The sequence below is a fragment of the Mustela erminea genome, chromosome 18 (assembly GCF_009829155.1).
Source record: "Mustela erminea isolate mMusErm1 chromosome 18, mMusErm1.Pri, whole genome shotgun sequence".
Classification (NCBI taxonomy): domain Eukaryota; kingdom Metazoa; phylum Chordata; class Mammalia; order Carnivora; family Mustelidae; genus Mustela; species Mustela erminea.
The window spans coordinates 41,303,013-41,323,229 of NC_045631.1; the positions used below are offsets into that span (position 1 = coordinate 41,303,013).

The 20,217-nt window shown below is 43.8% G+C and overlaps 1 protein-coding gene across 1 annotated transcript; it reads right to left on the reverse strand.

The window, feature by feature from the left end:
* Positions 1 to 7,023: 7,023 nt before the first annotated feature.
* LOC116577927 (keratin, type I cuticular Ha8-like) lies at positions 7,024 to 10,969 on the reverse strand. Its single transcript, XM_032321714.1, has 7 exons — positions 10,374 to 10,969; positions 10,104 to 10,186; positions 9,155 to 9,311; positions 8,633 to 8,794; positions 8,421 to 8,546; positions 7,723 to 7,943; positions 7,024 to 7,156 (listed from the first exon to the last, which is right to left on the reverse strand). The coding sequence occupies exons 1-7, from the start codon at positions 10,863 to 10,865 to the stop codon at positions 7,024 to 7,026; spliced, it is 1,374 nt and encodes a 457-aa protein (XP_032177605.1). The 5' UTR covers positions 10,866 to 10,969.
* Positions 10,970 to 20,217: the final 9,248 nt, after the last annotated feature.

Here is a 20,217-nt window from a genome sequence, read left to right on the forward strand (position 1 = left end):
ATAGAATTATTTAATGACAGAATCAATCACTTTGATTGTACTGGGAACAGTCCTTCTCTGCTAATGACATAGTCCCCCCTTCAAAGTCATCCTCGACCCCTTCTCAGATAACTGATTTGACCCATGAAATGTTCAAAACAGACAAGGCATTTAGGAGGAACTAGGCAGCAGTGAGCGGGGGCAGATTAGCTCATTCAGGAACTGATAATACACTGTCCTGTAAGGTTTATACTAATAAATCAAATGGTTTATATGGTTTCAGTGACCATTCCCAAATTATACTACGTCAGTGATCCTGAGTATGAAAAGTGGGGCTATCCAAGGCTCACATTGCAGGGTCTCCCTATATTGTTTTCTGATTCAGTGTACTTTCAGATGTACAATACAGTGATTCAACAATTTTATACGTTATTCAGTGTTCATCATGATAAATGCATTCTTAATCTCTTCTATCTATTTCGACCCTCTCCTCATCTGTATCCCCTCTGGCAACCACTGGTTTATTCTCTGTATTTAAGGGTCTGGTTTTTTGTTTTTCTTTTTTTTTTTTTTCCTTTGTTCATTTGTTTTGTTTCTTAAATTCCACATATGAGAGACATCATGTGGTATTTGTCTTTCTCTGAATAACTTATTTCACTCAGCATTATACCCTCTAGAGCCATTCATGTTGTTGCAAATGGTAAGGTTTCATTCTTTTATACAGCTCAATAATATTCCATTGTGTATATATACCACCTCTTCTTTAACCATTTGTCTATCAGTGGACCCTTGGGTTGTTTCCATATCTTTGCTATTGTAAATAATGCTACAATAAACATAGAGATGCATATATCTTTTCAAATTAGTGTTTTCATTTTCTTTGGTTAAATACCCAGTAGTGGAATTACTGGATCATATGGTAATTCTATTTTTAAATTTTTGAGGAAAGGAGGTATCTTTTTATAGTACATCAGTAGTTTTTGATGTAGTGTTAAATGATGCATTGGTTGCATATAACACCCAGTGCTCATCACAAAACGTGCCCTCCTTAATACCCGTCACCCAGTTACCCCATCCCCCACCCCCTCCCTTCTGTAAACCTCAGTTTTTTTTCCAGAGTCCAGAGTCTCATATGGTTTTGTCTCCCTCTCTGATTTCTTCCCATTCAGTTTTCACTCCCTTCCCCTGTGGTCCTGCATACTATTCCTTATGTTCCACATGAGTGAAACCATATGATAATTGTCTCTTTCTGATTGATTTATTTCATTTAGTGATTTCCTCCAAGCCCATCCATGTTGATGCAAAAGTTTGGTATTCATCCTTTCTGATGACTGAGTAATATTCCATTGTGTATATTATCCACATCTTCTTTATCCATTCTTCTGCTGAAGGGCATCTCAGCTCTTTCCACAGTTTGGATATTGTGGTGCATATGAACACTGGAGTGCCTATGACCCTTCTTTTCTACATCTGTATCTTTAGGGTAAATACCCAGTAGTGCAATCGCTGGGTCATAGGGTAGCTCTATTTTTAATTTTTTGAGAAACCTCCACACTATTTTCCAAAATGTCTCTACCAACTTGCATTCCCACTAACAGTGTAAGAGGGTTCCCCTTTCTCCACAACCTCACTAACATTTGTTGCTTCCTATCTTGTTAATTTTTGCCATTCTAACTGGTGTGAAGTGGTATCTCATTGTGGTTTTGACTTGTATTTCCCTGATGGCTAGTGATGTTGAACATTTTTTCATGTGTCTGTTAGCCATTTGCATGTCTTCTTTGGAGAAGTGTCTCTTCATGTCTTCTGCCCATTTCTTTTCTGTTTTTTTATTTTTTTATTTTTTTATAAATATATAATGTATTATTAGCCCCAGGGGTACAGGTTTACACACTTCACAGCACTCACCATAGCACATACCTTCCCCAATGTCCATAACCCCACCACCCTCTCCCTCCCTCTCCCATAACCCTCAGTTTGTTTTGTGCGATTAAGAGTCTCTTATGTTTTGTCTCCCTCCCAATCCCATCTTGTTTCATTTATTCTTTTCCTACCCCCCAAACCCCCCACATTGCATCTCCACTTCCTCATATCAGGGAGATCATATGATAGTTGTCTTTCTCCAATTGACTTATTTTGCTAAGCATAATACCCTCTAGTTCCATCCACATTGTCACAAATGGCAAGATTTCATTTCTTTTGATGTCTGCATTATATATATATATATATATATATATATATATATATATATATATATATATATATATATATATCACCCCTTCTTTATCCATTCATCTGTTGATGGACATCCAGGTTCTTTCCATAATTTGGCTATTGTGGACATTGCTGCTATAAACATTCGGGTGCACGTGCCCCTTCAGATCACTACGTTTGTATCTTTAGGGTAAATACCCAGTAGTGCAATTGCTGGGTCATAGGGTAGCTCTATTTTCAACTTTTTGAGGAACCTCCATGCTGTTTTCCAGAGTGGTTGCACCAGTTGCATTCCCATCAACAGTGTAGGAGGGTTCCCCTTTCTCCACATCCTCACCAGCATCTGTCATTTCCTGACTTGTTAATTTTAGCCATTCTGACTGGTGTGAGGTGGTATCTCATTGTGGTTTTGATTTGTATTTCCCTGATGCCAAGTGATGTGGAGCACTTTTTCATGTGTCTGTTGGCCATCTGGATGTCTTCTTTTCCTGCCCATTTCTTAAAAGATGATTTATTTGGAGGGTATTGAGTTTGAGAAGTTCTTTATAGATCTTGAATACCAGCCCTTTATCTGTATTGACATTTTCAAATATCTTCTCCCATTCTGTGGGTTGCCTCTTAGTTTTCTTACATTTACTCTGCTGTGCAGAAGCTTTTTATCTTGAAGTCCCAAAAGTTCATTTTTGCTTTTGTATCCCTTGCCTTTAGAGACGTGTCTTAAAAAGAAGTCCCTGTGGCCAAAGTCAAAGATGTTATTGCCTATGTTCTCCTCTAGGATTTTGATGGATTCCTGTCTCTCATCTATTTTGAGTTTATCTTTGGGTATGGCCTAAAAAATTGGTCCAGTTTCATTCTTCTATATGTGGCTGTCCAATTCTCCCAGCACATTTATTGAAGAGACAATCTTTTTTCCATTGGCTATTCTTTCCTGATTTGTCAAAGATTAGTTGACCATAGAGATGAGGGTCAATTTCTGGGGTCTCTATTATGTTCCATTGATCTATGTGTCTGTTTTTGTGCCAATACCATACTGTCTTGATGATTACAGCTTGGTAATATAGTTTGAAGTTAACCATTGTGATGTCACCAGCTTTGGTTTTCTTTTTCAACATTCCTCTGGTGATTCAAGATCATTTCAGGTTCCATACAAATTTTAGGATTGTTTGTTCCAGCTCTGTGAAAAATATCAATGGTATTTTGAAAGGGATTGTTTTGAAAGCATGGATTGCTCTGTGCAGCATAGACATCTTAACAATGTTTATTCTTCCAATATATGAACATGGAATGTTTTTCCATCTTTTGTGCCTTCCTCAATTTCTTTTTTTTTGTTGGTTTTTTTTTGTTTTTTTTTTATTTTTTTTTATAAACATATAATATATTTTTATCCCCAGGGGTTCAGGTCTGTGAATCGCCATGTTTACACACTTCACAGCACTCACCAAAGCACATACCCTCCCCAGTGTCCATAACCCCACCCCCCTTCTCCCAACCCCCCTCCCCCCAGCAACCCTCAGTTTGTTTTGTGAGATTAAGAATCACTTATGGTTTGTCTCCCTCCCAATCCCATCTTGCTTCATGGGGTTTTTTTCATTTTTAATTTTTTATTTATTTCCAGCGTAACAGTAGTCATTATTTTTGCACCACACCCAGTGCTCCATGCAATCTGTGCCCTCTCCAATACCCACAACCTGATTACCCCAACCTCAATTTCTTTTATAAGTGTCTCTCTTTAAGAAGGCAGCTCACTCATTCAAAGGAACAGAGGATAAATGCGTTACGTGATAAAATGAGAGTTGCTTTACAGCCAGTGAAATTCAGATCTGAGTCCTATATCAGCCACTTGCCAAATTACATCTATAGTCAAGCTATTTAACTTCTGTGAGCGTCACTGCTTCGTATTTTAAAAGCAGTTATAACATCTGCCCTACAAGAATGCTGGAGAGTGGTATTCTGTTCTTGGGAAGAAGAGACAGCATTTAACATTGGGTGGGAGAAGACACAACTATATAAAACTCCATTTTACAACTGTGCCGTTAAAATAAACTGAGGGTTTTGGAGGGGTGGGGGTGGGGTTGGGTGAGCCTGGTAGTGGGTATTAAGGAGGACACCTATTGCATGGAGCACTGGGTGAGGTGCATAAACAATAAATTTTGGCACACACACACACACATTAAATTAATTTTTTTAAAAAGGAAAAAAAAATTTTTTAATTAAACTGTGCAGTTATATTCAAATATTTAACCATCAAAGAGGAGGAGAGCAAAGCAGGCTCTGTGCAACGTAGATGTTGCTTTTCACGAGAAGGAAAGAAATGCACCAGTTACAAAGTGAGGGGACTGAAGCTGGGCAAAAGTAGGAAACTGGATCGTTCCCGAAAGGCAGTGCTCCAGTGGTGGGCGCCAATACAGCAGTTCCCATCTCATTCATTTCACTTCTCAGAAAAAAAGCAAAAGTTGCAGAGGAAGCTTTCCATCTCATGGGGGAAAAAAACAAACCAGTTTCTGGAAAGACTCCTATTCCTGCCCCAACACAGGCCAGTCAATCCACTTCAGACAAAATGGTGAGTTGATATCATAAGAAGTTCTTCCTGAACATCACCCCTCAGCACCAGGACACACTCAGGACTGGTATCTATAGCCCAAAATGCCAACAAGCAGTTTGTCCCCATGGCTGCCTTGAGCCATCCCAGTCTTTACTCTGACATAGGTGGTCAACGTGACTTCATTTCTCCTTGTTGCTTTTTTCTTTTATAATGATGGCACAAGACCTGAGAAGCAGTGAGGCTAATAGGAGCTGTTCTTTTTTTTTTTTTTTTTTTCCTTCCTTTTTTTTTTTTTTTTTTAGCTATTCTTTTTTAGCTGTTAACCACATTTAGAAGACAGGGCTGCAAATGGTAATAATCTGTATTCCCCCCAAAACAAAGCCTCCAAAATGGAGTTCTACAAGAATCATAGTAGCCTTTAGAATTAGTGAGTGCCTCTGGGGACTAGAGTGTATTCTCCCATCACTTCAACAATGGTGGATCCAAAGGAAGAAAAAAGGAAGTAAGAGCACCCACAAAATTGGGCCCCCTGTTGTTGGATAGATTCAATAGAAAGGAGTTGCTAAGAAGGCTCTATCTACCCCTTGGAGCAAAGTTTTCTTTTTCCAGAGCAAAGTTTGCTCTGGAAAGCAAGTTATTAAGTGCGCCATTTTGTTTCTGATTGTATTTAGCTGCTGGAGGAAATTCATTTTAGCTGCCCAGAGGAAAAAACCTGAGGCCCTGGGTGAACTCTGAGCAGTTTGGCTCAGCACTCACATTCCTACTTATATGACATTGGCTCTGGATGAAATTAATATGGTGCTTTCTCCTTTTCAGACTTTTTAAATTTCTGTCATCTCACCCATAGAATCCATGACAGATCTAGGATGTAAGTAGGAAAGATGACATATCTTTCCCCAGCAGGGGGGAAACGCTGAATTACATGATGATTCTCAAGCCCCGTAACAAGTCAGAGATAAAGTCAGGAAGACACATTCGTTCTTTCAATAGATGTTTATTAAGCATCTACTCTTTACCAAGCAGTGAGCTAGGCTCTGGGGAAGCAGCAGTGGACAAATGCTAATCTCCAGGAAGCATTTTAATGAAAAAACAATGGAGAAGCGGGCAATTTTAGTTGTTGAGAGCTACCATGGTGACAGTAAGCCGGACAGAGGATGACAAGGCTGTGATCATTGTGGACCAATGGCCAAGCAGGCGCCCTCAGAAGAAGTGACATTTCTGCTGAGGCCTGAATAACAAGAAAGAGGGAGAAAGCATTCCAGGCAGGAAGAAGAACAGGCACCAGCCTCAGGCATGTCCAAGGAATGCACTGGTCAATGTGGTGGCATCATGATGAGGAAAGAGAGGGTGGGAAGACATGATGTGGGGGCATAGAAAGTAAGCAAGACTAAAAATTTTGAAACAATCGTAATGCTGTATTTTCCATTACCCTACATCATCAAGTCTGTCACATAAGGCAGTGTGACCTATTTAATCAATAGATTATTTCAGGAGAAAGTACTAGAAAAAATAAAGTCAGCATTCAAATTTTACTGTAAAATTAGATGAAGAGATAGGTATAACCAGATAATTGTTAGGAGAGTCAAGATTTCTGGAGAAGATTTTTTTTTTAATCTGAAAGTTCCCTTTATATAGCAAGAGGCAAGCCTGGTCCTTTGTCAGAGATGAAACTCTGAGTGAAGAGGCTCATATCTGATACAAGGGAAGCTCCCATTTAACCCGAGAGAAGAAATGGAGCCACTTCCAAGGCAGGGAGGCAGGAGGATAGGAGAAAGGAAGTAGAAGAGGAAGTAGTCAGATACGTAGTATCTAGTTCCATTGCCCCCTTGCAGGAACCATTACCCAAGGCTGGAGATGTGATAATTAGTACATTGGGAAGAATCCCAAACACAGAAGTTTGTTCCTCACTTTCCTGGTCACAAACTGAAAAGTTTTCAAACTAAAATTGGTATTTGAAATGCAAATGCAATCGCGGGTCCCACCCTATCCTCTCCTCCAAGATACTTCCTCAATCTGATCCTATACCAGAGTCTCTCCAATGTAGATATCCCCAAGCCACCACTGGTGGCTGGAATCCAGCCACTACGGTCATGGAACTGATCTGGGAAAATTCAGAGCTAAAAAGGAAGACTCTCAACTAAGATTCCACTTCTCCTGATATCTTGTGGCCTTTGAAAGGCCTCTGCATAGAGAAAGTCAGCAATAGTTAGAAACCATACTGCCTGGATGTATAATAAACATTTCTCCTTGGCATCCCCTCACTTTAATCGCCCCTGCTGGTGCATGGGCATTCAGAACCGGCTCCCAGTGCTGGTTCCACAGGCTGGCCCAGGCACACAAGTGTTGCAGGGTGTGCAGCTTGGACGAGGTGCGCAGGGGGTAGTCACACAGGAGGCAGAGGTGGAGCATGGATTGCAAGGGAGTCTGTGGAAAGATAGAAAAGGTGAACAAAGTTAGGGATGGGAAATGAGTGATATGTGATGGAGAACAAAGAAGAAGTCCCCACTCCAAAACTACAGGACAGGGACCCAACAGAAGCCCTGGCCATTGACCCCTACTGTGCATCCCTAGGACTAGACTGAGTAATCTTAAAATGCCTTCCAGAATGAGGTTTTCTATATGAGAATCAGGTTCTATCCTACAGGATAGAAAATACAAAGAAGGGTTGACAAGAGAGCAAAAGCAAGTCTTGCTGGGGACTATACTCAAATCCCCTGCTGGAAGTGTAGCCACATGTCTACATATCTGCTCTCCCCAGTCAGTGGCTAAGCCAAGCAGCCCCACTGAAGACCTGGCAATGGACAGTGGACAGTCACTCCCTTCACATTCTCTCAACAATGCACAATATAAGAAGAGGACAGAGCAATGGGTCACTCAGCAGAAGCATAGACTGCCTTCTTCTTTGTAGACAACACTGCCTGAGAACACTACCCTGAGAATCTCATTAGAATTGAGCAAATGATTTGTCCAGGTGCCTAGATCACACATACTTGCAATCCTCGCTCTCCAGAAGTTTCCGATACGTGGCAATCTCGCACTCCAGCCGGGCCTTGACGTCCAGCAGCACCTGGTACTCCTGATTCTGCCGCTCCAGGTCACCCCGGATCTCAGACAGCTGCTCCTCCACGTTACTGATCAGCACCTGCATCTGGGCCAGCTCGGTGCCAAAGCGGGCGTCAGCTTCACACAGGGAGTTCTGCAGACAGTCTTTCTGTAATGGGAAATAATGGGGTTAGAGACCAAGATGTCCCAAAATTCAGCAGTGAAAATCATGGCCAGTCTCACCATAGGGCACATTCCAAGAGGTGACAGGACATTCCCACAACTCTAGAGGAATCACCGCCAACGTCACCATGACTTTTCACAAAAAAATCTAGCTTGAGGAACAGTGTCCTGGTCATCCCTAGATTCCCATTACCTGACAAGTAGAAGCCCAGTGAAATCTTGTGGAATGAATGAGTGCCTGAACCTCCACATGTTATTCTAAAGAAAGTGGAGTTGACTTGTAAGAGGAACTGCTTTTCAGGATCAAACTAACCTTGACAGCAAGACACCTTCCCCAAGGATAGAGGGACCCAGACCCTGAGTTCTGCCTGTCAGTGGAACTGATGAGTGGGACTCCTGAGAGATGCCACTAGCAGGCCATGGTCTGCGGCACTAGCAGCGTGGTGCGGGTGTAGGACCTCACCAGGCTGTGCTGGGCCTGAAGCTCCACCTCCAGGGCGTTCACCGTGCGTCTCAGCTCCAGGATCTCTGACTGGCAGCACCGCAGCTCCTCGGAGCACGACATGTCCTGCTTGCTGATGCTTTCAGACTGAAGCACAAGGCCACAGAGACATGATCAGCAACCTTCCCATGGGAAAGCCAAGGTCCCTCCCTGCTCCAAGGCAGTGACCTCACCTGATCTTGGAACCACTCTTCCAGATCATTGTGGTTGGTCTGCACCATGGCCTCATAGTGGCACCGCATCTCCTGAAGCACCCTGCTCATGTCCACAGTGGGCTCCACGTCCAGCTTAATCTGGAGCTTGTCCCCAAGCTGGCTCCTCAGAATGCTCACTTCCTGCAGGAACAGAAGCAACCACATCCTGAGTGAAGAAAGGGCTTTTGACAGAGCAGATGGCACCTGAACCTCTCAGGTTCAGGGGTGCCCCCATTCGTGTGCTGATATGAAAGGTCTTGCCTATGGTCCACTGGGAAGAACCCATTTGGACGCCTTCCTAAACTGACAAGGCAAACCTTTACAGACAAGAAACTCTCCTTCCACCACCTCCCACACAGTCAGCCTGACTCCCAGACCCAGATCAACTCTTCATCCCGATGCCAGCTGAGCCCAGGTTCGAATCCTAGAGCCCCAAGGTGAGCAGTGCTCTCCTTCCTGCCCAGGGCCCTCCCCCAAGGGTCTGCAGTCCTGGGCCCAGACCTGTTCGTGGTTCTTCTTGAGGCAGAGGAGCTCTTCCTTCAGGGACTCCTGCTGGGCCTCCAGGTCAGCTTTGGCCAGGCTCAGGTCATCCATGAGCTTGTGCATCCCACACATGTCTGCCTCCACCATTTGGCGTAGGGAGAGCTCACTCTCATGCCTTCCAGCACAGGAAATGCAAGGTCAGCAGGACGCCAAGGACATCCCCTCTCAGCTGACCCTCGTTCCCATTTCCTTCACCAACCAGAATTTTCATTTGCTCACTGTGCTCATTTCTAGCCTCAGAGATGAATTAAACTCCACCCCTCTACTCATTCTGCTCATGGTCTAGCAAAGCACTCCTAGTGGGTATCATTTTGCCATCGGGCACTGAGGCAACTTTGATTCCAAAAGATTACCTGGCTTCCCTATGACAATGTATCTTAGGATCCAAGACCGGACTCACACCAGCTACTATCACTTCACCAGAATAAGCAACAACCAGGTGCCAAGTCAGCACTTTGCTCCCTTATTCCTTGTATTGGACTACTTCTCTATCTCTGATCTTTGTTTAGTAGAAATATCTGGTATTTGAGGCCCCATAGGTAAATCTGGACCCTGGCTCATCTGTAAGTTGATCCTCTAATTACATATGAAATTCAGTGACTGTCCTTGCTCAGTTTATTCTTCAAGTCACCTTATTCTGCCCCCAGTTAGTGAGCTCAGGAAGCCTTGTCTTCCATTTTAGGAAAATAAATGAAGAAAGGCTAACTCTAGGCTATACTATACATGCTAAACTTGGTGGTATTTTTTTCTCATCCAGCTTCTATTAGTTTTGTTTGTAATTAAAATTTTTGTTTGGTGAATTTAGAAAGGAAGAAATAAGACAATAATTCTGTTAATCAAGTGTTCGGCCATTGGGAGTTAGGGTGGAGGAAGGAGTCACTCTGAGCCCTCTTCTGGCCCTACTTACTTGATTCTGAAGTCATCAGCTGCCAGCTTGGCATTGTCAACTTGGATAATCAGCCTGGTATTCTCAGCCTTGCTGCACAGGATCTGAGGAAAAGCAGGAAGACAGTTCGCACACAAAACGTCATACTCTGGGCTCCAGCTCAGGTAGCTTCTACACTCATATACGAGAGAATCCAAGAACCCAAAGCTCCTTGAGCCTTCAGGAAATTTTTGCCTCCCAAGCCCTTACCTTCCTCAGACCCAGCACACCCCAGGCTACTCTAAACCTCACCTTCTGCTGGAGCTCCTCAATAGTCTGGAAATAGGACTGGTAGTCTGGACACATGGTAGACTCATGGCATTTGCTCGACTCTCGGATCTTGGTCTCCAGCTCCTCATTGTCCCGCTCCAGCTGGCGCACCTTCTCCAGGTAGTTGGCCAGACGGTCATTCAAGAACTGCATGGTTACCTTCTCGTGGCCATTCGGGGCGCCTTCCGCATAGTTCTCACAGACTCCAATGTTGCCAGGAATGTTGCAGGTCCCTGGCAAGGGGCAAGCAGTGCGGCAGCTGAAGGGCATACACAGGCTGGGTTTGCCCAGAGGGGTTGCCCCCACACGTGGTCGGTTGGCATGTGCCACGGTGGCTGACAGGCACAGGGAGGCAGCCCTGGCCTCTGCCCCAGGCTGGGTCACAAGGTCCATGGAGGGGCCATAGACACTTGTTGGGGCAGGCAACCTGGTGCTGCCCGGACACTGGGATGAGCTGATGTAGCAGGAAGTCATGGTGTTAGGCTGAGGTTGCACAGAAGGTTGAGAGCAGCTGGAAAGGCCAAGCCACTGAGTCTGACAATCTCCTTCCCTCCTGGGCCTTTTATACCCCCATCCCAGGTGGGTGTTGGCTCCATGCTTTGACCTCAGTGCCTTGATTCTCTCCCTATTGTTATAACATCAGCCTGTTACTCAGCTGTTGAGTTTACCATTAAGAGTTCACCGCCTCATTAAAGGAATGTTGATGAATTTGAGGTGCCTCCTGGCTCTTTGATATCAGCTTGTCTGTTGATGGAAAGTCAGAAGCTTTTCATCGTTTTTCAAAGAACAAAATCCTTTTGGCCATCAGAGGTTTATTCCTTGACTAGAGTTCACACTGAAGGCATGATTGCTCCTTTTGGTCACAGGAGTGACAAAAGAGATAAATCCCTATGCCCACAGTGGTGCTCACCTGGGCTAAGAGTAACCCAGCCTTCCCTATCCAGGGAAGAAACTGCTTCTTTGCTGGGTTTCGATTACCAAAAATTTCACATTACTTCTTTCTTCAGTTGTGTGTCTTTGAAAATTAGTTTGAGGAACAATAAAACTTTAATAAGTCCATTCATTGTACATGCATCTCCTGGCACATTCTATGTGACAGGCACTATGCCACACACCTGCCATACAGTTATTTAAGCCTGGATTATTTCCTGTCCATCAGGATGCAACTCAAACTTGGGTAGCCATTGATGTTTTCAATAGGTTGTTCTGAGAAGCTCATCAGTTTGAGGATGACCCTGAACTTTGCCTGATCTGGACCAGGAAAGATGAGTTCAATAAGCCAGAAACAAATTAAAATGAACAATAATCTTTTTTTAATCCCAAATAAGAACCTGGTCATGGAACTCAATGGGGCACTGAGTTATCGGAGTTATCGATTATGGGGGTGGTTTTCCTGCCTTACTTCCTTGATTCTGAAGTTCTTCATTGAGCACTTACCATATGTGTTGGGGGATTTATCAAAAATATTGTTTAATCCTTCCTACCATTCTATAAAGTGGATATTCTTATCTTAATTTTACAAAAGAAATAAATAAGGCATTAAAGTCCAGAGATGTGAAGTCATTTTTCCTAATCTCTACCCCCACTATGAAGTGGCAAAGCCTGTTCTCAGTTTCTTTTGACTCCTGTGTGCATTCTTTTTCTCTTCACCTTGACCACCACCACATCCCTCATCCCACCCCCCAAAAGGAGAACAACTGTGTCATTGCCAGAACTAAGAAAGATTATAAGGTCTAGAAACTGGGTTAGAAGTTAAAATTAAAAGACAAAATAAGAATCTGACATTCTATGTGATTCTTTGCATCTCAGAAAATACAAATGTTGGAGTACCAAAGCAGTAGGGCAGGGTTTCTTCAAGGGCCAAGCAGAAAAATGCCCAGGAGAAAGTTTCATCTCTATTATTGTACTACATCCCACACCCCACTAGCTCTTGGTACTGGGGGAACAAGGCAACTAATTGCTAAGGTCCAAAAACTTTTCTCTCAAAATTTGTGGCAGGAGATAGATGGTCCCCTAGGACTGAGAAAGACCTAATGTGGAATAAGACCCCCTCAAAGTGGTTATAAATATATCTTTGTGAAAATGAATATTTTCCAGTCCTCTGGGCATTGAGCAAAACCTCAACAAATATCTCTATAAGGGTGAGATATGTATCTGGGAAACATAAGCTATTGGAGTTCTAGCAAGAAGAAATACAGAATCTGAGACTTCTTTCCAGATTGGGTTTCCCAGGAAAGGTAACTGGTGGTCAGCTCTGTCCTAAGGGTTACTCAGAGCTCATCAATGAATAACTCTTTATAGACATGATAATTAGAAGACATCACCAGGTGAGGCAGTCTCACCCTTCAGAGGCCTCTGGGTGCAATCTGCATAGGTTACATCTTCAAACATCCCTTTGTTACTCTCCTCTGCCTCATCACATAGCAACAAGCTTCTCTATAAACCAAAGAACTAAACTTATAAAGTCTTTTTTTTTCTTTTTCTTTTTCTTTTTTTTTTTTTTTTTTTTTTTTTTACTCACTAAACAGAATTTATCTTTTGGCCTTATTCTCTGGCAGGATGCATTCCATTAACTAAAACTCATTATTTCTTCCATCTCAAGATACACAACACTTGTTACTTCATTAATGTCACTGCTGCAGGTGTCTACATCCGGGTGACGCTCCTCTCTACTGAGGCTTCCTCATGGTCCTGGCGTGCGCTTCTACTGAGTATGCTGTTTTGCATAATGACACTGATGTTGCATGTCTCTTTGTAAAGTTGCTTGGTTTCACTGATTTGCATTTTTCTCAAAGAAGGTCAGTGTGAGGTGAGGATCCCTGCCCTTATATCTAAGACCATCTTTCGTCCTGACCCTTTGGAAAGAGTCCCTCTGGCCCTTATTGACCAAATATGAGCCAGATTCAGTGACAAGAAGTGGTGAAGATGGAGTGTAAGAGACAGGAACTTTAACCCTGCTTCACTCATGGTGTGCACAAAGTTGTCTCACTGATTCTGACTTTAGAAATACCAGTCTCTAGAGGCAGGAAGCCTACTGCAGATGGAAAGCCCAAGTGATGTCTTGAGATGCTATTTTCAAACATGGCGTAGTTACAGATGGATGCATCTCAGCCAGTGGGAGGGAATGATGTGGACTTGTAGACTAGCACCCAGAAATTGTGCCTAGCCCACAGCCTACCTACCTTTCTATGTCATGGCTGCGGGAAGATGTGTGGAGCATCGAAGTGTTCATGCCCTGTGTAGGAACTTTACCCATCATATAACACAGTGGTTGCAAAGGTTGAAGCCAGCTCCTGTGTGTGGAGCCTCATACTGTCATGTCTCTTCAATGTTAGAAAATGGTACCAGAGAGAATTAAAGGTCAAGAAAATCATGAAGTCTCTCGAGAGAAGAGTAATAAATAGTAATAGTAAGTAATAAATAATCAATTTATTATTCTTGGTATGCAACTCTTCAGGCTTTGACAAATGGGAAAGATCATGCAGGTGGTGCCACACTCACTCTGAGGTCTGCAGACATGTCACCATCTTTTTTCCAATTATCCTGTTGATGGCCCAAGAGCAAAATCGACTTTTCTTTCACAACTGCCTATTCTGTACACCAAGCAATTCTCTGTCACACCAGCTGCATGTCCTATATATCAATTTAATTCTGATGTTATCTACATGGATTTAGCATCATCTCACAAGGTAAGGACTCAGGGCAACAAGACTCTCTCTACTTCAGACACCAATCCCAAGTCCCAGTTTGTCACCTGTCCTTCTGAATGACTGGCTATAAGTCAGGGTTCCCATGACCCCTTCCTTGAGTTGATAATTTGCTGCAATGGCTCACAGAACTCAGGGAAATATTTATGTTTATAGTTTATTATAAAGGACACAGATGAATGGCCTAAAGAAACGCATAGGGCAAGATATGTAGGAAGGGGTACAGAACTTTCAGACCCTCTCTGAACAAGCCATACTCCCTAACCACCACATGTTCGCCATCCTAAAACCTCTATAAGTCCTGTACTTTGGGGACTTTTATGGAGGCATTATTATGTAGGCGTGATCAATCACTGAGGTGAAAAATGCCAAGATTCTAACAGCTTGGTCTTTGTGATGACCAGCCCCCACCCAGAAGTCCCAAGAGTGGCTTCATTAGAACAAAAGACACTCCTCTCACCCACAAAATACCAAGGGATTTGGGAGTCTGTGTCAGGAATCAGGGTCAAAAATGAAATATTAGAACTAAAGATGCTCCTAATGTTCTTATCACTTAGGAAATTACAAGAGTTTTAGGAGTTCTGTGCCAGGAACTGGGACCAGGAGAACAATATACATTTTTTTTTTATAATTTTCACAGTAATGGGAATAGAAAATACCCAAACCTCAATTTCTGAGCTGCCTGACTTCAACCAAGTTACATGACCTTTAAATGTCTCTGTTTCCTCCTATGAACACTTACAATGATATTTATCCCAGGGCTACTGGTTAAGAGTTAAGGTACCATCTAGATAGAACTCCTAGCATAATGCCTAGCACAGAGTAAGCACTTAATAAATGTCAGTTCCCTTCCACTTCAGGGTCTCCAACTATCACCACTACCCCCCCCTTAAAAGGCCTAGTGTTCTCAGAAAAATAAAAATCAGGATGGCTTATAAATACATGAATGTATGCTAACTTTTTGATGTAGTTCCACTTGTTTTTATCTTGTTGCTCGCACGTTATGTGTCATATTCAAGAAATCGAGACCAAGACCTATTTTTTTCCACGTTTTCTCCCAGGATTTTAATGGGGCTGGGTCTTGCATTAAGTCTTTGATCCACTACGGGTTAATTTGGGTGAGTGGTATAAGATGGGGTGAACGGTCATGTTTTCCAGACCATTTATTGAAGAGACTGTCTTTTCTGTATTGAGTATTCTTGTCTCCCTTATCAAATATTAATTGGCTGTGTATATACATGGGTTTAGTTCTGGGCTCTTGATTCTGTTCCATTGGTCTATGTGTCTATGCTTATGTTAGTGCCATGCTGTTTTTATGTCTATAGTTTTATAATATAGCTTGAAATCAGGGAATATAATGCCTCTTGCATTGTTCTTCTTCAGACATCGGTATTTTTTTAAAGCTCCCCAAGTGGTTCCAGTGTGCAAGGCTAAGAAGCAGTGACTTAGAAGAACAAGGAAAGAGAGAATGGGAAAACCATTGTGTATTTGTGAAAAACATCACTTTGGAGCCACTCAGGTGTCATTCTGGCTCGACTAAGTTTTTTAAGCCACAGAGTTTTCATTTTCTCCAGTGGAAAGTGAAGGTTATAAAATCTGCCCTGGGAGTTACTTGGGAGGATTTACACACCCCAGAAAACAGATTTCAGTTGCTAATGAAACTATTTCTAATACAGCAGGATAAAACCATAAGAGCTTATGTGCAATTCCAAGATCCAAAACATTCTGAAAATTGAAGTTCGCTCCTAACTTTTTTGTCTTTGTCTAGTGTTTATTTATCCCACTTAGTAGAACTATCCATATACTTCACGGCAGAATCAGTAAGGAGTTCATTCACAAGGTCTTCCCCACAGTTATCTGAGGTCTGGGAGAAAGATCCCCCAGCCACTGGGGCTCTGTAAGGAATTCACTCTCTCATGCTTTTTGGGTATCTTTCCAGTGAATGCCAGGATTAATATGTTGAATCTGGTGTGGTTGAAGTCTGTGGGGGTAGAGCAACACCCCTGTGCTATGTGGGTACCCATTCAACATGTCCATCACTGGCATAGGAGGGGCAGTCACAGAAAGGAAAGAGACACTTCAAGGCTCAGCTCCTTCTTGGTCCAGCATCTGGGAAGGAGCTCCTGGGAGCCGAGGGGCTGGTTATGATGTCCAGAACACAGGGAAATAAGAGCTAGAAGGAGAGGATCTCAGACAAGATCACTTTCCTCACAAAACCATGCGATTAGGACAGCTCTATATGTCCCACAAGCAGACGGTGAGCCAGGTCATCTAAACTCATGACCCATAGATCCCTTTTGCTGTCATCAACATGGAGCTGAATCCTCTCTCAACCACCCATCTCCCACACAGCGGCAGGGAACCTGGGGTCCTTTATTCACTATTGACCAGTATCAGAGTGAGAGAAGGCTCCCAAGTCCTGGCTGTGGTGCTAGGGACAGTCCCTAAGGGCAGGTGACCCAGAAGGCAAGACCAAATTATTTGGCCCCTTCTCCATCCCAGAAGGGCCTCCTTCTAGCGCTGACAAGGCAGGATTAGGACTTTGTTTTCATTTAAGGATGGGGTATTTCTAGACAGTTTCTTCTCCCAGCTCTGCCTCTCACTAGCTAGGTGGCCCAAAGCAAGTCAGCCAGTTCTTCTGGTCCCCAGTCCCCCACTGAAAATGCAGACTCTAGAAGAGACCATGGGCTTGAACAGTTGAGCATAACCCAAGTAAGAATTACATTGCACATTTTGCAACCTAACACACACACACATTATTTTCTATTCTGTTCTCTCTCTCTCTCTCTCTGATCAAAATCCACTAAAATGACTTCACAGATCATCAATGGGTCGCAGCCATAGTTTCCAATACACCACACCCAGTAACGCTGTAACTCAGTGAAATAACCTGACAACAATAGACACACTCAGTAGGCAACTTCACATGTTCATGTATTCATTTAATTTATTGACCAGGATCCAGAAGAGAGAAGCAGCTCCCCAACTGCTCCAGAAGGAAAATGGCCCCACTAAGAAAAGTTGAAAGTCAAAACACATGTCAAAGTCATGAGAAGCTGCAGAGCCGCAAGGGCGCCACACCTCAGAGATGAGCCATTCAGGAGTGGGCGTCAGCCACAGGTGAGTCCCTGAATTCCTGCATCCCTCTCATGTGTGGTGACAGGAGGATCCCCACTGCCCCAGGTAGAGGATCCACTGCAACCCTGCCAGCCTCTCATGGACACGAAGACTGGGCTCAAGAAGGAGGTGTTCTGAGGCCGTGTAGGATGCAGGTCATGGGATGCCCTTGTGTGTTTCCTGAGGGAGTGACATGTGGACTGAAGACATTCTGCAGCCCAGACACTCAGCACCAGGGCCCCAGAGACACCAAACAGTAGAACAGAGAGGAGCAAAGGTGCTGGAACTAAAGAAAAATAAGAGTGACTTCAACCCCCTCCTGCTTCAGCCAGGGCTGTGAGCTCCTCAGGGGTACAGAGCTAGTCAGCCACAGGGTCCAGACGATGGCTCAGGGCTCCTGATTCCAGAACGTTCTCTTTCCCCTACATCAAACTTCTCCTATTAAAAAGCCAAATGGTGACTATTTTAGGCTTTGCAGGCCATACAGGCTGTGATTGTAGCATAGGACAAATGCAGATGGTACAGAAGCAGATGAGAGGGGTCGTATTCCAATAAAACTTTATTGACCGAAACAGGCAGCAACTGGATGTGACCTGTGAGCTGTCACTTGCCAACCCAGCTCTACGCAGCACAGTGAATGAGGCCTAAAACTTGGATCCCTCAGAGCACGTGGGGTTCATGTCAGCCTGCCCTGGAGCTGAGGGCTGGGGCAGGGGAAGAGCCTCACCCAGTGTACTCCAGAAGTGGACACTGGACCTCGGACACTGGGCCCTTCACTGCACTGAACCATTTAGACCAAGACCAGAAATCTATCCAGAAGCTCTTCAACCTCAGAAGAAGACAAAGCTGCTCAGACAGTGGTGGTTAGTGTGGTGGTGTCACTGTTCTTTCTGAATTTGGGGGTAAAATGGCTCTGAAAAGTGACTCAGCTGCCATAGTCCCTAGGGGATGTCACAAGAGGGACCTGTTGTCAATGCCAATTTTTAACTGACATAATTTGAGCGCTTAGGGTCTGCCAGACATCATAATGGACAGTTAAGAGGCATTCTGTCCCACTGACTCGTGGAGGAGATAGACTGCCATGCATGGAGTTAGGGGACCCATCACAGTGGCACAGCTAGTGGCGGCAGGACTGGGATCCCAGCACTGGATTTGTGAAGCCAAAGTTGCTGATAGTTTCCCTTGTGCCAAGAGGCACATTGGTGTATTTGGCTACTTATTTAGGGCTTAGGGAGAGGACTTTTCGGAAATGAATTTATCTTGACCAGCTGTTCCAAAAGATAAAATTCAAACGATTTTAGGAAATTTTTACTTAGCAAAATTGAGATCATTGCGTGATTGGTACTAAAATCTACGAAACACACAAAAAATTGTTTTCTTATTCATGATCTTCCCAATTTTCAACAGACATCTCCTTTTCTGGTTCTATTGCAGACATCCTTCCCAATATCATAGGGAGGGTACCATCCAGTGCAGTTCAGTCCACAGACTATCCTGCCGATTCTCTTAGTCAGTGTGTCCGAGAGCTGGGCCTTTCTGGAAGCTTCCCTGAACCCAGCTTTGCCCTGGTCAGCCCTCACTCCCACCCCGAGAAGGGGGCCTTGCTCTAGGGCAGTGAGACCCAAGGCTGTGCACCTGTCCCCTTGATGGCCTCAGGGAAAGTCTCATCTTTGAAACACATGTCCTTTCTTTTCCAGTCCCCACTCAGGGAGGATCCAGCGACCTGTGGGAGTTTCTCTCAAACATCAAATATGCCAGCGGTTTTACTACTTTACTCTAGTCCTGCCTAAGTTTTCCTATAAACTGGAGGTCATTAATTCCGAATGCTTTGAAATGAGGACAGAATTCCTCTGAGAATCCCCATATGTGTAGCCCTGGGTCCACTTTCCAGGAGATTCTGGTGCTGGTGAGTATAACGATTTCTCAAAGTTTACACCCCTGGTTTTTCCATCCATCAAAAAAGAGAGATGGGCTAGGCAGGAGGATAGCTCGCAAGCTCCCTCACTTGGAAGCACCATCCAAACACAGAAGATGGTGGCCACCCATGTCCAGCAGAGGGGGCCGCACTCCGGGCTTGGTATCATATAAAAAGCTTTAACAGGCATTTTGGTGGTCAGACAGGTCTTGTCAAGTTGGATGACACAAGGGTGGAAACAGAGACCTGGATGAATTGGACAGGACGCTCTGAGGGAAAAGAAACCTGCAGAAGTCCACAAAGGGTCCAAGGGCCTGGACTCCTGGCCTGCAAGCCCTGTGTGGTTGCTACGGCTCTGGCCGCAGCCTGGGGTCTGTGATGTTACTGAGCCACATGCTCCAACAATAAGGCAATTCTAAGTTTGGTGGTTTCCAGTTGTTGTTGTTTTTTTAAGGGGAACTATATCATCCCAGGATCGAATTTCAGCATCTCAGAGAAAATGCCTCTGCTCTTAAGGACATGAAAGGAGGAGAAAGAAAAAATATTTATTAGCCTGAAATAATAATAAACCTTGGTCCTAGGAGAAAACATGAAGGGCTCAGAGAGACTCACCAGACTTTGATTCTCATCTGTTGGTTGTATGTCTGTGAGCACATCTTTCCAACTCTCTGGGCCTTAGACTCCTCATCTGTGAATGGAAGAGGCTAGGCCAGATCATCTGGAAGTCTCCTTATGATTCTGACAGTTTAGGACAGTGCTGGTGAATAGAACATTCTGGAATAATGGAAATACTCTACATCTGCCCTATCCAGTATGGTACCCCATCACCGTGAGCACTTGAGGCACGGGTTGTACAATTGAGGAACAGAATTTTCCATTTTATTTAATTAAAAATTCAAAAGCCATCTGTAGTTTGTGGCTTCCATATTGGACAGAACAGGCCCAGGATTTTAGAACCAAAGATCTGGTTCTGTTCAGTCTATTGTGTTTATCAAGCTAAGCATATTCTAGGCAAATTTGCACAGGGATTGAAAACAAGAAGGGCCGCTGGTTGGTACTCAGTTACAAGATTATCCAGTTGGCCAGA